At 40.1% G+C, this 14,700-nt stretch overlaps 1 protein-coding gene across 4 annotated transcripts in view; it reads left to right on the top strand.

Moving 5' to 3' along the window:
• The window catches only part of iqce (IQ motif containing E), a 122,880-nt gene extending 109,349 nt beyond the window's left edge, over positions 1–13,531 (top strand). For all 4 annotated transcript variants that reach the window (XM_072268381.1, XM_072268382.1, XM_072268380.1 and 1 more), the window contains 4 exons: positions 444–574; positions 6,850–6,935; positions 8,076–8,195; positions 8,772–13,531. In XM_072268381.1, coding sequence (XP_072124482.1) covers positions 444–574; positions 6,850–6,935; positions 8,076–8,195; positions 8,772–8,848 — 414 coding nt within the window. In that variant the 3' untranslated portion in view covers positions 8,849–13,531. The remainder of the gene's footprint in view (positions 1–443; positions 575–6,849; positions 6,936–8,075; positions 8,196–8,771) is intronic.
• Positions 13,532–14,700: the final 1,169 nt, after the last annotated feature.

Raw genomic sequence — 14,700 nt, 5'->3', positions numbered from 1 at the left:
TTGTATCTTCTGCCCAATTGGGGGTGGATGGGGGCGAAACAAGGGATGCAGAAGACAGAGTGACAAGTGGAAGGGGTCCTTGGTTATGTTGGCTGCTTTCACGAGGCAGCAGGTATGTTGATGGAGGCCATCACAATGGACTGATCTGTGTCATCAACTCTTTCTTGCAGTTTTGGGCAGAGCAATTGCCATCCTAAACTGTGATGTAGCCGGGTAGGTTGAGACAGGAAACACTGCTGCGTTTAAGGTAAATTTAGATCATCATGAGGTTAGAAGGAGATGGTGAAATTGTTGTTAAATAAAATGCAGGTGGAATCAGGTTGGGGGATATTCAGGTGAAGATGATGTTAAGCATTAACCAGGTGTGCCCAAGGCTTCATTTATTATGCATTTCATACAATTGTGATTTGTATTGTGTATCGTACATTACATCTTGTTTTCAGACATCTCGAGCTTCTTGCAGCAGCACTATTCAAAACCAAGTCTTGACAGGGAATGAAAGAAATGAGGCCATCTCCGTAATCCAGTCCTGCTTCAGAGCTCATCTTACTCGGACACAGTATCTCAAAGGAAGGTAAGAGTACCTTTCATTCACTGTGTTATCTTATTTCTATTAGTTTCACTGCTGAGAAGCTCAAGAAAGATTTGTCTGGATTGAAAATGCAAGCTTGTGAAGGACCCCATGCAGTACACCACACCTCCTGCAACCTCTCCACACCTGTACCCCAACACCTAGCAATCAAGGAAACCACTTTGTAGATTTATTGAACTGCTGCCCATTAGAGATCCTTTAACAGTCCGCAGACAAACCAGCAATTTTTTCAAATACTTTGGAGCCCAAATGGAAAAAGTGGTATTTTTTAGGCCTGTACCTGAATTTTTCTGTTGTAAAACAGACAAATCTCCAGGTCAAATTATTGTTAGAAGACTAAGAGGAAGCAGATAAATTTGTAAAATACTGTAGATAATTGTGGTGGAAGTCATAAACTACTGGAAAGGAATTGGATGATTTGAATGAAGAAATATAGAAGGCTAGATATAAAGTAGTGTCAAATCCAGAACTACTGTCCTGCTTCAGCAATGAACCATATAAAGAGTAAGCAATGACTACGATAATCCAGCATTTAACATAGAAACATAGAATAGTACAGCACAGTACAGGCCCTTCGGCCCACAATGTTGTGCCAACCCTCAAACCCTGCCTCCCATATAAGTCCCCACTTTAAATTCCTCCATATACCTGCCCAGTAGTCTCTTAAACTTCACTAGTGTATCTGCCTCCATCACTGACTCAGGCAGTGCATTCCACGCACCAACCACTCTCTGAGTAAAAAACCTTCCTCTAATATCCCCCTTGAACCTCCCACCCCTTACCTTAAAGCCATGTCCTCTTGTATTGAGCAGTGGTGCCCTGGGGAAGAGGCACTGGCTATCCACTCTATCTATTCCTCTTATTATCCTGTACACCTCTATCGCGTCTCCTCTCATCCTCCTTCTTTCCAAAGAGTAAAGCCCTAGCTCCCTTAATCTCTGATCATAATGCATACTCTCTAAATCAGGCAGTATCCTGGTAAATCTCCTCTGTACCCTTTCCAATGCTTCCACATCCTTCCTATAGTGAGGCAACCAGAACTGGACACAGTACTCCAATTGTGGCCTAACCAGAATTTTATAGAGCTGCATCATTACATCGCGACTCTTAAACTCTATCCCTCGAATTATGAAAGCTAACACCCCATAAGCTTTCTTAACTACCCTATCCACCTGTGAGGCAACTTTCAGGGATCTGTGGACATGTACCCCCAGATCTCTCTGCTCCTCCACACTACCAAGTATCCTGCCATTTACTTTGTACTCTGCCTTGGAGTTTGTCCTTCCAAAGTGTACCACCTCACACTTCTCCGGGTTGAACTCCATCTGCCACTTCTCAGCTCACTTCTGCATCCTATCAATGTCCCTCTGCAATCTTTGACAATCCTCTTGCACTATCTACAACACTACCAACCTTTGTGTCGTCTGCAAACTTGCCAGTCCACCCTTCTACCCCCACATCCAGGTCGTTAATAAAAATCACGAAAAGTAGAGGTCACAGAACAGATCCTTGTGGGACACCTCTAGTCACAATCCTCCAATCTGAATGTACTCCCTCCACCATGACTCCCTGCCTTCTGTAGGCAACCCAATTCTGAATCCACCTGGCCAAACTTCCCTGGATCCCATGCCTTCTAATTTCTGAATAAGCCTACCGTGTGCAACCTTGTCAAATGCCTTACTAAAATCCATGTAGATCACATCCACTGCACTACTCTCATCTATATGCTTGGTCACCTCCTCAAAGAACTCTATCAGGCTTGTTAGACACGATCTGCCCTTCACAAAGCCATGCTGACTGTCCCTGATCAGACCATGATTCTCTTAATGCCCAGAGATCCTATCTCTAAGAATCTTTTCCAACAGCTTTCCCACCACAGACGTAAGGCTCACTGGTCTATAATTACCTGGACTATTCCTACTACCTTTTTTGAATAAGGGGACAACATTCGCCTCCCTCCAATCCTCCGGTACCATTCCCGTGGACAATGAGGACATAAAGATCCTAGCCAGAGGCTCAGCAACCTCTTCCCTCGCCTCGTGGAAGTGCCTAGGGAATATTCCGTCAGGTCCCAGGACTTATCCGTCCTAATGTATTTTAACAACTCCAACACCTCCTCTCCCTTAATATCAACATGCTCCAGAACATCAACCTCACTCATATTGTCCTCACCATCATCAAGTTCCCTCTCATGAGTGAATACCGAAGAGAAGTATTCATTGAGGACCTCGCTCACTTCCACAGCCTCCAGGCACATCTTCCCACCTTATCTCTAATCAGTCCTACCTTCACTCCTGTCATCCTTTTTTCTTCACATAATTGAAGAATGCCTTGGGGATTTCCTTTACCCTACTCGCCAAGGCCTTCTCATGCCCCCTTCTTGCTCTTCTCAGCCCCTTCTTAAGCTCTTTTCTTGCTTCCCTATATTCCTCAATAGACCCATCTGATCCTTGCTTCCTAAATCTCATGTATGCTGCCTTCTTCCACCTGACTAGATTTTCCACCTCACTTGTCACCCTACCATTTCCTTCACCCTTCCATTCTTTATCTTCCTCACTGGGACAAATTTATCCCTAACATCCTGCAAGAGTTCTCTAAACATCGACCACATGTCCATAGTACATTTCCCTGCAAAAACATCATCCCAATTCACACCCACAAGTCTAGCCTTATAGCCTCATAATTTGCCCTTCCCCAATTAAAAATTTTCCTGTCCTCTGATTCTATCCTTTTCCATGATAATGCTGAAGGCCAGGGAGCAGTGGTCACTGTCCCCCAGATGCTCACCCACTGAGAGATCTGTGACCTGACCCGGTTCATTACCTAGTACTAGATCTAGTATGGCATTCCCCCTAGTCGGCCTGTCCACATACTGTGACAGGAATCTGTCCTGGACACACTTAACAAACTCTGCCCCATCTAAACCCTTGGAACTAATCAGGTGCCAATCAATATTAGGGAAGTTAAAGTCACCCATGATAACAACCCTGTTATTTTTGCACCTTTCCAAAATCTGCCTCCCAATCTGCTCCTCTGTATCTCTGCTGCTATCAGGGGGCCTATAGAATACCCCCAATAGAGTAACTGCTCCCTTCCTGTTCCTGACTTCCACCCATACTGACTCAAAAGAGGATCCTGCTACATTACCCACCCTTTCTGTAGCTGTAATAGTATCCCTGACCAGTAATGCCACCCCTCCTCCCCTTTTTCCGCCCTCTCTATCCCTTTTAAAACACTGAAATCCAGGAATATTGAGAATCCATTCCTGCCCTGGTGCCAGCCAAGTCTCTGTAATGGCCACTACATCATAATTCCATGTATGTATCCAAGCTCTCAGTTCATCACCTTTGTTCCTGATGCATCTTGCATTGAGGTACACACATTTCAGCCCTTCTACCTTACTGTCTTTACACCGTTTATTCTGCTTCTCTTTCCTCAAAGCCTCTCTATATGTTAGATCTGGCTTTACTCCATGCACTTCTTTCACTGCTCTATTGCTTTGGGTCCTATCCCCCTTGCAAATTAGTTTAAACCCTCCCGAACCATTTAACATGAGCTTGCAAGGGAAAGGTCCTACCTGACCAGCTCTTTTAAGCAATTGGCTGCTCAGAAAGTCTTTTGGTGCTGCACCTTTAGAGCCAAAAGGCATTTGGTGAAGCTTTTACCTGTGAAGGTTCAAATAATTTGTGGTAGTGAATAAGGACCTGGCTGAGAGTAGGAGATGGCATTAGGATTGATCTAGACCTTTACAAATTTACAATGAATTGGGTACATATCAAAAACATATTTGTTATAATTTCAAGTATCAAACCAAGAAGGGTAGTGAAGGCAAACCTTGTGTATTCAAAATAAAAGAGAAATGTCATTTTAAATTTAATTCAGAAGTAAACATTATGTTAAAGGAGCTAGAAAAGAGACAATTTCCAATTGGATACACTGAGCTGTATAGCCAAACATATTGATGGCTGCAAGTAAAATCAGTCAGTTGAATTGGGCAGTGTCCAACAGCACTTTGAGTCCATTTAAGACTCAACTGACATTTGAGCTTCGGTGATCATGTTCAAAAGCAGCTGAAACTTTGTTCCAAGTGGTAGAATAATTGATAAGTTGGTTTATTATTGTCACATGTACTGAGCTACAGTGAAAATCTTGTCTTACATATTGTTTGTGCAGACCAATTCATTACAACAGTGCATTGAGGTAGTACAAGGTAAAACAATTACAAGAATGCAGAATAAAGTGTTACAAAGTTACCCAAGGAGAAGAGAAGATGGCAGCACGATGCAGCTCGCAGTGGCCACTCCAGTGGTGATGTCTGTTGTTTGTCAAGTAGGGTGCTGTGCACAATACTGATTTGATGGAGACGGATGTGAGAGCACGGAGGAACATCTGGTGAAACCTCTGAAATGCCTGCTTCGCTGCTACTGTGTGGTCCGAAATCTCCGGAGGGGAAGGCCCCGAGTCCTCGGCTTTGCTTGTTACTCGGCGGCTGGGGTGGTGTCGAAGCGCTTGGCAGAGGATGGTGCTCAGTGCTCGGTGTTGAAGGGCTGGTCGGAGGCTCGAAGTTTATGGACGGACTCAGAGTCCGCTGCGGTCGGGTGCTTCCAGTGGTGCTGCATCGGCAAGTTTGCGGCGCTTGGAGGTTCATGGCAGGGAGAGTTTCTCCTTTCTACCGTCTGCGTGAGGTGATGGGGCTATCGGAACTTTGAGACTTTTTTTTACCGTGCCCATGGTCTGCTCTTTATCAAATTACAGTATTGTTTTGCACTGTTGTAATTATATGTTATAATTATGTGGTTTTTGTCAGTTCTAGTCTTGGTTTGTCCTGTGTTTCTTGTGATATCACTCTGGAGGAACATTGTATCATTTTTTAACGCATGCATTTCTAAATGACAATAAAGGACGAATGAGTGTCCTCATAATCTAATCTAATCTAATGCAGTTAGACAGTAAGGTGCAGGGTCATAATGAAGTAGACTGTGAGATGAAGAGTCTACTTTATTATACTTGGGGACTGTTCAATAACTGGGATAGAAGCTGCCCTTGAGCCTGGTGGATCATGAAACTGAAGATCCTTGGTCTTTTCAGACATGAGATGGGGCAAAGAACGATGATATCGGAGGTGCAAAAAACATACAGAAAGTTGATCTGTACTAAATTGTGGGAGCAGAGCAAGAGATCACTTAAACTTATAAAAAGATATGTAATTCAGAAATTCTTCTTGGCAGTAGTTGATTGATGGTGAAGCTAAAAGTGCACTTAATGTAAGAAATAACTGTAATGAATGAACTTGAGACTTCCTGGTTCTTACAAACTGAGATGGCTGAATAAGCCTCATCCATGATTGTTTGGAGAGAGATAAGAACCTTTCTTTCCAATGTATTTGAACTGCAGTAGTAGGACTGATACCTATACCTGTACCTAATAAAGTGGCATCTGAGTATATGTTCGTGCTCTTCTGCTGCTGTAGTCCATACACCCAAACAATTAGAGTGCTGTGCATTCAGAGATGTTCTTTAGCACACCACTGTTGTGACACATGGTTATTTGAGGTACCGTTGCTTTCCTGTCAGCTTGAACCTGTCTGGTCATTCTTCTCTGGCTTCTCTCATTAACAAGGCATTTTTACCCACTGGATAATTTTTGTTTATTGCACCATTCTCTGTAAACTCTAGAGACTGTTGTGGGTGAAAATCGCAGGGAGCCCAGCAGTTTCTGAAATACTCAAATGAACCCATCTTACACCAGCAATCATTCCATGGTCAACATCACTCAGATCACATTCCTTCCCCATTCTTATAGAAACATAGAAAATAGGTGCAGGAGTAGGCTATTCGGCCCTTTGAGCCTGCACCGCCATTCAGTATGATCATGGCTGATCATCCAACTCAGAACCCTGTACCAGCCTTCCCTCCATACCCCCTGATCCCTTTAGCCACAAGGGCCATATCTAACCCCCTTATGTTTGGTCTGAACAACAAATGAACCTCTTGAACATGCCTGCATGCTTTTATGTATTGAGTTGCTGCCACCTCATTGGCTGATTAGATATTTGTATTAACAAGCCGGTGTACAGATGTACCTAATAAAGTGGCCACTCGGTGTACTATTGAATCAGTCAAACTTCTTTCTGCTTTTTCATGGCTGATGGACTTTTAGTGCATTGTCAATAGTCACAGTTTGTTTTTATTAATTGTGGATGGTCTAAAGGTAGTTAACATTAATTTTGCCTTTGTCTTTTGCAATGTTGTGCAAAGGAAGAACCTGTTTGCTGAAGACACCAGGGGTATCTCAGTTGCTGTGAGGAAATCTAGCGATGCCCAGCGCCAGACAAGGTATTCAGGTAGGTATAAAAAAGCTCCTTTTGTCAGAAGCTGGTAGGCTTTCTTTTCCTAAAATTGGATAGATTTATTGTGACTTAATAAAGTTAGTTACCAGCTTACACTTAAAATAAACATGTTCTACCTCAAGTCCCATTCTTACAAGAGAAATGGATACAAGCCCAATGTATATTTTTGGATTTAATTAGCGGACTACCAAGCATTCATTTCAAGGTTGTTCAGGATTTAAGAAAAAATAGTAACAGCAAAAAATTAATAAATATTGAAGTCACATAAAGAAGGAGCTTGCATCTTTAGCATTGCCCAACTAATGGTTCACTTTGAGTGAAGTCAGTGCTGTTATTTGGACAAAAACAGCTGGTATTTTGCATACCCCATTGAACAAATACATGTTCTTTTGGGGCACTGGTTGAGAGAGGAGGTTCCAAAAGAACTCTTTGTATCTCTTCCAGTTGTGACATCAGTGAAAGAGACAAACCAACATTTCATCTGAAAGACAGCACCCACCACAATGCAGTTCTTCCACAGTGTGGGCTTAGTTATTTGCCCAGGTCTGTAGTGTAGTTTGAACCCATGGCTGTCCACTTGCAAAGTGAGATTGTCACCGATTAACTTAAAATGATAATTGAAACCTCTTTATTTCTGTTCCTTTCCTGCATTGAGTTTCCCTAAGTAACAGCCAGATAATTATTCACTCACTGAGCTCAATTCCTTGTGGTTGGAAAATTTCAAGAGAACACAATGGATGGAATCCTTCAGAGTCTAGACCACTGTGGATATGTCTGACAAAAAGATTTGGCAGAGTAGAGACAGAGAATGTGTTCTCACATGTGAGAGTTGAAAATTAGGGGCCATAATCAAAAATCCTAAATCCAATAAGGAATTAAAGACAAAAATTCTTTATTCCAAGTATGGTTAGAATTAGGAATACACCATCACAATAGTAATTGAGGTGAACAGCAAAGAGTCATCTAAGAGGGAAACTAGATTAAGGTGGTTGGGATGTTGGGGTAGATAGGAAATTTGGAACCAGGGATAGATGAAGAGAGATAGGGGTAAGCTAATACACACCACAAACATGAGGATTGGCCCATTTGGACCGCATGACTGTTCTGTTGTAAATTCTATATATTGTAATATAGGGTTCTGGAGGGATAACGAAAGTAGTGATGAAATAGAAGAGGATGTTTTCCAGTATGAAGATCCAGAACATGCAGAATATTTGAAGAAGCTTAAAATCTCACCAAACAGTCCTTCATCAGGTAAGAATACCTGGATTCAGGTCACAGGTTTTTTTTTATTTCCAATTCCTTTATAAACTCTTTGGTCCTCATTTTTTTTGCCTCTTGTTTTGAATTAACCTGCATTCATTAATAAATTGCAGCAAATTTTAAAAAATGTATAAATAAAATTGGTAGGCAGAAAAAATTGGTGTTCCTCCAGACCTGTTTCTCACTAGGAGTCTTCACTCCATCTACCACTTTCCATCCCCACATCTAAGGTATTTTCCTGGGAAATTAGTGGAAAAAGCCAATAAATTTAAACGTTCTTAACATTCCCTTGCAATCCCCTACCTCTTCAACATCTAATGCGATCAAAATGTGTCTAGGAGGTCACCTACGGTGGTTATGAACCCAACATTCTGCATTATGAGATCTCAAACCCTAGTCGACATCTCATACAGCTCTAACGTAAAAGGAAAGACTGCACCCACACCACCAAGTGGTAAAATATCCCAAAGAATTATCTGGGAAAGGAAGAACTGTTCAACATGCATTTTTCCACATTCAAATGAGTTCTTGGTTTTCAGTAACAAAAGCAACTTTCTTCTCTTCCAGTGAGATGCAGCCAAAGTCTATATCAGACATCAGGAGCAGTGGAATCTGACAATTCTGATGATGTCATTTTGTTTTAACTTCATCATCGCTGAAATGTCAAGACTACCTTGAAGAGATGGATTGTTCTACTCCAGGAGTCTGCAAACAAAATGTATAGAGAGTTGATGGGGGAGTAGCCAAGGAAGTTTGATAGATAATAATACCAAACTCATGGTGCTTAATAGAAAGGGCTAATTGTTAATGGTGCATTTAATACTGTTTTTACAAAAATTTACAATATGTGATAAATTGCTAGATATTCAGGGTCAAGAAGCAACTGCAGACATAGAGGTAAGTTTTCAAAAGATGACCGAGTACTGTCTACAAAATACACTTCAGCATTTCATCAGGCTTTTTCTGTATTTCTCACTTCTTTTGCAGTCTAGAAGGAAGAGGGCAGCAACCCACTACTAGCAAGGTTGAACATGGAAGGGATGTTTTCAATAATGGAAGTGTCTAGGAATAGAGGGCACAGCCTCAGAATAGAAGGATATCCCTTTAGAACAAAGATAAGGAGGATTTTATTTAGCCAGAGGGTGGTGAATATGTGGAATTCATTTGGCAGAGCAGTCTTGATGGGCCAAATTGCCTAATTTTGCTCCTATTTCTGGTTCCCTCCAGGTTCTGCACCATTCTCGCTTAGAAATATGTCAATATTTAATTGATTTTGGGTGAAAGTCCTGGAACTCCATCTCCAACACCATTATGTTTTACCACAATACCACTTTTACTAGGTATTATCTAGCAGTAGAAGGCAACAGCCCACCACAATCTTTTTAATGCCAATCAGGTTGAAAATTAATGCCTACAATCCATACTGGAACAAAAAATAAAAACGATTCAATCAGAAGCTATTTAAGGTTTGACAGCAGATTTTTGACTTGAATTATTTTCTCTCTCCACAGGCGTTGCTAAGCCACTGAGTACTTTCGGTATTCTCTCATTTTACTTCAGATTTCCAACATGTACGTTATGTTGCTTTTTTACTGACCTATCCATCCTGGAAACTGCCCAATGCAATGTGAATTGGTCAGTTTCCTGGGCTTTTCACCCATAGCATCTTACGGCATTACTTCAGTTTTTGAAGAGAGGCATTTCTGGGGAGCAACAGCACTAAATGCTGCCGATTCATACCTTGTACAAGCTCTTACTGCAGATAGTACGGATCGAGTCAGAGTGGGTCTAACTCTAATGCTGAGGCTGGAGTCTCATGAATTATTATCCCAGTCCTTCTGGATTGCCCTTTTGCTCAATAGTTGCTGAATGGATAATGGATTAGTTATAAAGCCATGGTCCAAATCTAGCTCATTATCCATCAATGGAATGTATAATTTTACTCCATCTTTTACCCCCTATTGCTTAATTAAATTTTATACTACAGCTTTATTTTTTTTTTAGCAATAATTCTGCTTAAAGCAAGAGATAGTGAATTGGAACAGCTGACATCTTAAAATTTGAATCATGCCTGTGGAGGATGTGTGTCCTTTCCACCTTGGGAAGCAGTCTACAGTTCACTGTTACCTATCATTTTAATTCTCCATCACCCTCCATTCTGATTTATCTTCTTGTGGCCTCTCTATTGACTTACTGAGTTTCAGTAACAGCACATCTGGGCTGTTACTGAAACTCAGTAACAAGTTTTGACTCAATGTTGAATTCTACAAATTCAGGTGACTTACTTTCTCTATATTAGAATGGGCCAAGCCATTCATCTGTGTTATTGGCTCAGTTTTTTTTTCTTTCTCCATCCGCAAAGCCCAGTCTGCTAAGCATTTTCACCATTTCACAATTCCTATATTGCTTTGCGTGAGGGGCCACTACTGCCCTCATAAACTTATAAGTCAGATTATCTCACTTACAGCATCTACAGGGCAAGTCTGACCTCACCCCATGAACTTAAAATTCTTATCTTGTCTCCTTCCCAGTTATGATGAGGTGTCTTCAGCCTGATACATTAACTGCTTCTCTTTCCACAGATGCTGCCTCATCTGCTAAGTATTTCAAATATTTTCTGTTTTTATTTGAGAAGCAGTTTGCTGTGTATGTAAGAAAAGCCTGAGTTATTATTTACACTGTGAACTAGTTGTTTCTATTCTGGCCAACATGTTATTATGATAACCAGCTTTACTTGAATAGTCCCTACAATCAAGACCAGACTGAAATCTTTATACTCCGAAAAGTGGAATATGGGGAATGTGCTGAATTGATGTCTGTAATTTACAGCAGTGTAGTTTCCAGGCACCATAGATTGGTGTATCACTCAATTATCACCATCCTGGCAGAGAATAGTGTTGTCATCACTATGCAGTTTTTCAAAAGATCTTGAGGTTTGGTTCAGGAACTGCAATCTGACCAAACCACACAGAGCCAGAACAGTATTTGAAAAAGTTGCATCTGACTTTAATTATCTTGAGTAATATACCTGTCATCAGGAAAGCCATGCAGCTTTAACACTTAAGGCACAATGTGACCTAACATGTATCTGAATTATGTACAAACCATACATCTTAGTTTTCTACATAGGATACAGGAATTTCAACAGTGCCAGTTGGATTATAAGACTCAACATTCCAAAATGGGCATCTGTATAGTATTTAGAAAACAATTTATATACATAATATTACACGGTAATTCATTTGACCAATTAACAATATCTGCTACCAAAATTGTTTCTTTAAAACAAAAAGGTTACATTCCAGCTCACCATCCATTAGATTAGATTACATTCAACTTTATTGTCATTGTGCCGAGTAGAGAAACAAAGCCAATGAAATACAATTAGCATCTAACCAGAAATGCAAAGAATGGTGTTATTTACAAAATAACTGCGAATAAAAAGTAAGTGCTACAGCACACAAATATAAAAGTACTGAGACAGTACAATATGGGTGCAATACTGCTTAGCGCTGTGATGTGAGATTCAGCAGGGTCACAGCCTCAGGGAAGAAGCTCTTCCTGTGCCTGCTCGTGCGGGAGCAGAGGCTCCTGTAGCGCCTATCAGATGGGAGGAGAGTAAGAAGTCCATGGTTAGGGTGAGATGCATCCTTGATGATGTTTTTCGCCCTTCCCCACACAGCGTTTATGGTAGATGTTCTCAATGGTGGGCAATTGGGTACCGATAACCCGCTGGGCAGTTTTCACCACATGCTGGAGTGCTTTGCGGTCCGATACGGGACAATTGCCATACCACACTGAGATGCAGTTGGTGAGTATGCTCTCAATGGTACAGCGGTAAAAGTCCGTCAGTATTCTGGGACAGAGGTGAGCTTTCTTGATGCTCCACAGGAAATAAATAACTGGGTCTTTATTGACAGATGTTGCCTGATCTGTTGAGTGTTTCTTTGCTCTCCTGTTGAGTATCGAATTCCAGACCATACCACTGTGGGTGAAAGTGTTTTTCTTCTCTTCACCTCCATGGTCATTTTTTTAACTACCTGTCATGTGCTATCATGTGAAAAGCTCTCCTAAAATCCATATAAATATTACAAGACACTACTCTGAATAACCCTTCCTAATGTCTTAAATAGATTCTCATATTTGAGATTTTATTTTTTACTTCTGTACTTAAAGGCATTTTTTTTCTTATTCTGTATGTCTTTTAAAGCATTTATATGATATCAGAGGCTAGACTGGCAGTTGGTACCCAGGTGTAATTTCCCATAGGAAAGTGATCTTGGGGTTTGAACTTCATAGTGCTGTCAGATGGAAAGATCCATTGAAGATGTAAAGCACCTTCTCTCAAGTTGGGATGTTGTATGATTTGGTGAAGAACACTGAGATAGTTTACCCAGGTATCTGCTGCCCTCATCATTTCTAATCCATGGAGGTTGAGAAATGCTGTGAAGAAGTTTTGACAAGTTTCTGTTGTGCATCTTATAGATGACATATAATTCAGCCATATGGTGAATGAGTTGCCAAAAGACAGGATTGTTTTATCATGGTTTATGCTTAGCTTCCTCAGTTGTAGCTGTAGCCATCTTGGCAAAGTGGGCAGAACATTTTCACAATCCTGATTTGTGCCTTTCAACTGATAGAGGTAACGGTATTGTGGAAGAGCTATATATTGGTATTTTAAGTGGAATTTGCAGTGGCAAATTTGTTTTAGGAAACTGACATCATAGCTTTGAATAATGTGACCTATCTGAACATTTTGATAATGATAATGAACATTTTACATTGGAAAAAAGGATGTTTATGATATTTTCTGAATCTTCTCAATCTTATATTTGTGATGCATTTCGTTATATTTTTGTAATATAAAATATATATATTTTAATTGATAATGTCAATAGAAATTCAAAATAAAATATTCAAGTTTTATAAATTTTTGTGCTTTTTAAAAAAAATATATAAATATTTAAAACATATTTAGCATGAACCTGAATTAATTAACCTTTGACTACGGATATTCTTAAGCCATAGAAGGAGATACAATCCAGACTGGGAGATCCCATCAAGGTGATTAAAACAAAAAGACATATTTGCATTTATAGAGCACTTTTCATTACCTCTGAACATCCCAAAATGTCAAGAATTGCTAAAGCCTCAGATGTAATTGTAATCACTTTTATTTAGGATTTTTTTTAGGTGTCCTCCTTCAACATTTTATTCAAAAGACAGTTCTTTGTATATCAATGACTATGAACTGGCAATTTAGAGGGCATGCTAAGCATAGCTAACATCACTTGGAAAATCAGCAGTTCCATTGTTTTTTGGACATTTAAGGCGCTTTGACATGATACATTGATGAACAATTCATATGTTGTATATTGTCAGAAAAAGTATGCTTAAATTATTTATACAGATTTTTGAAAAAAAGTCAAACATTTTATCTAGATATGATAGCAAATTCTACAAGAATCATTACAGACTAGAGTGTGTTTAGTGCAGTGTTTACTTGACAAACAAGCACCTGGCTTTTGAATATCCTAAGAATATGGTGGTTTATAAAATTTATAATTTCCTATCCCTCCCTAAGATCAAAGGGAATGTTAGAAACAACAAGAATTATTATCTGATTCAAATAATTTAGTAGAAAATGATAACTGTAGTTTGTTCAATCAGTGGCTGAGCCATCTGCATCCACATATTTTACAGATAAGGGTGGTGCAATTGGTAAATTGAATGCCTGTGATTATTTATGTGGGGACCATCTCACTGGTCTTCTGCCTATACCGATTGAAATAGGAAAAGGTACCTTTAATACTGATGAATGATCTTTCCAGGCAGTGGTGGGACAATTGGACATCTTCCCAAAAGATGTCGGCATGTGGACAGAATATCGATGGAAAGAATCTTGGATTCACGATCTTATCTTGGTACACTGATACCAACTATATAAGTGGATGGTGAATAAAAAGCTATGTAATGTTATTTTCATGAGTATTTATTTATTAAATAAGTTTTGCTTCTGCAATCTGTAAGGTGTGGATGGTCGAAGCTACTGTTATTATAACTTGCTGTGCAAGTTTTTGATTAGCAAATGCAGCACTTCACTGAGTGCAGCGTACCTTGGGGGAGACAGTGTAGATGGTGTGTAATCTGTAACAGTCATTGATGATGAAGTTGAATAATTCTGTTTTGCAGATCCTCAAATGATTTGGATTCACCCCAGATAGAAAACTTGTGTCTCCTCCATCTGCAACAAGCACATATGCCAGTTTGCATTGAGTCTGATGTGACAAAAGGGGTACAGAGAACTCAGCTTGATATCTCCTGTTCTGTCCTTGTAAGAGTATAACAGGAGCAAGAGAAAATGCAATGAAGGGGGTAATAAGATCTGCATGAAGCCTAACCTGAATTTGCTTTCTTATCATGTTTTTAATGCATTTAATTAATACGCTGGGTAACCCTTCCTAGCCCACCCCTCCTTTATTCTCTTGAAGAAAAT

The sequence above is a fragment of the Mobula birostris genome, chromosome 9 (genome assembly GCF_030028105.1).
Source record: "Mobula birostris isolate sMobBir1 chromosome 9, sMobBir1.hap1, whole genome shotgun sequence".
NCBI classification, from domain to species: domain Eukaryota; kingdom Metazoa; phylum Chordata; class Chondrichthyes; order Myliobatiformes; family Myliobatidae; genus Mobula; species Mobula birostris.
This window is presented reverse-complemented; position numbering and strand designations above follow the sequence as displayed.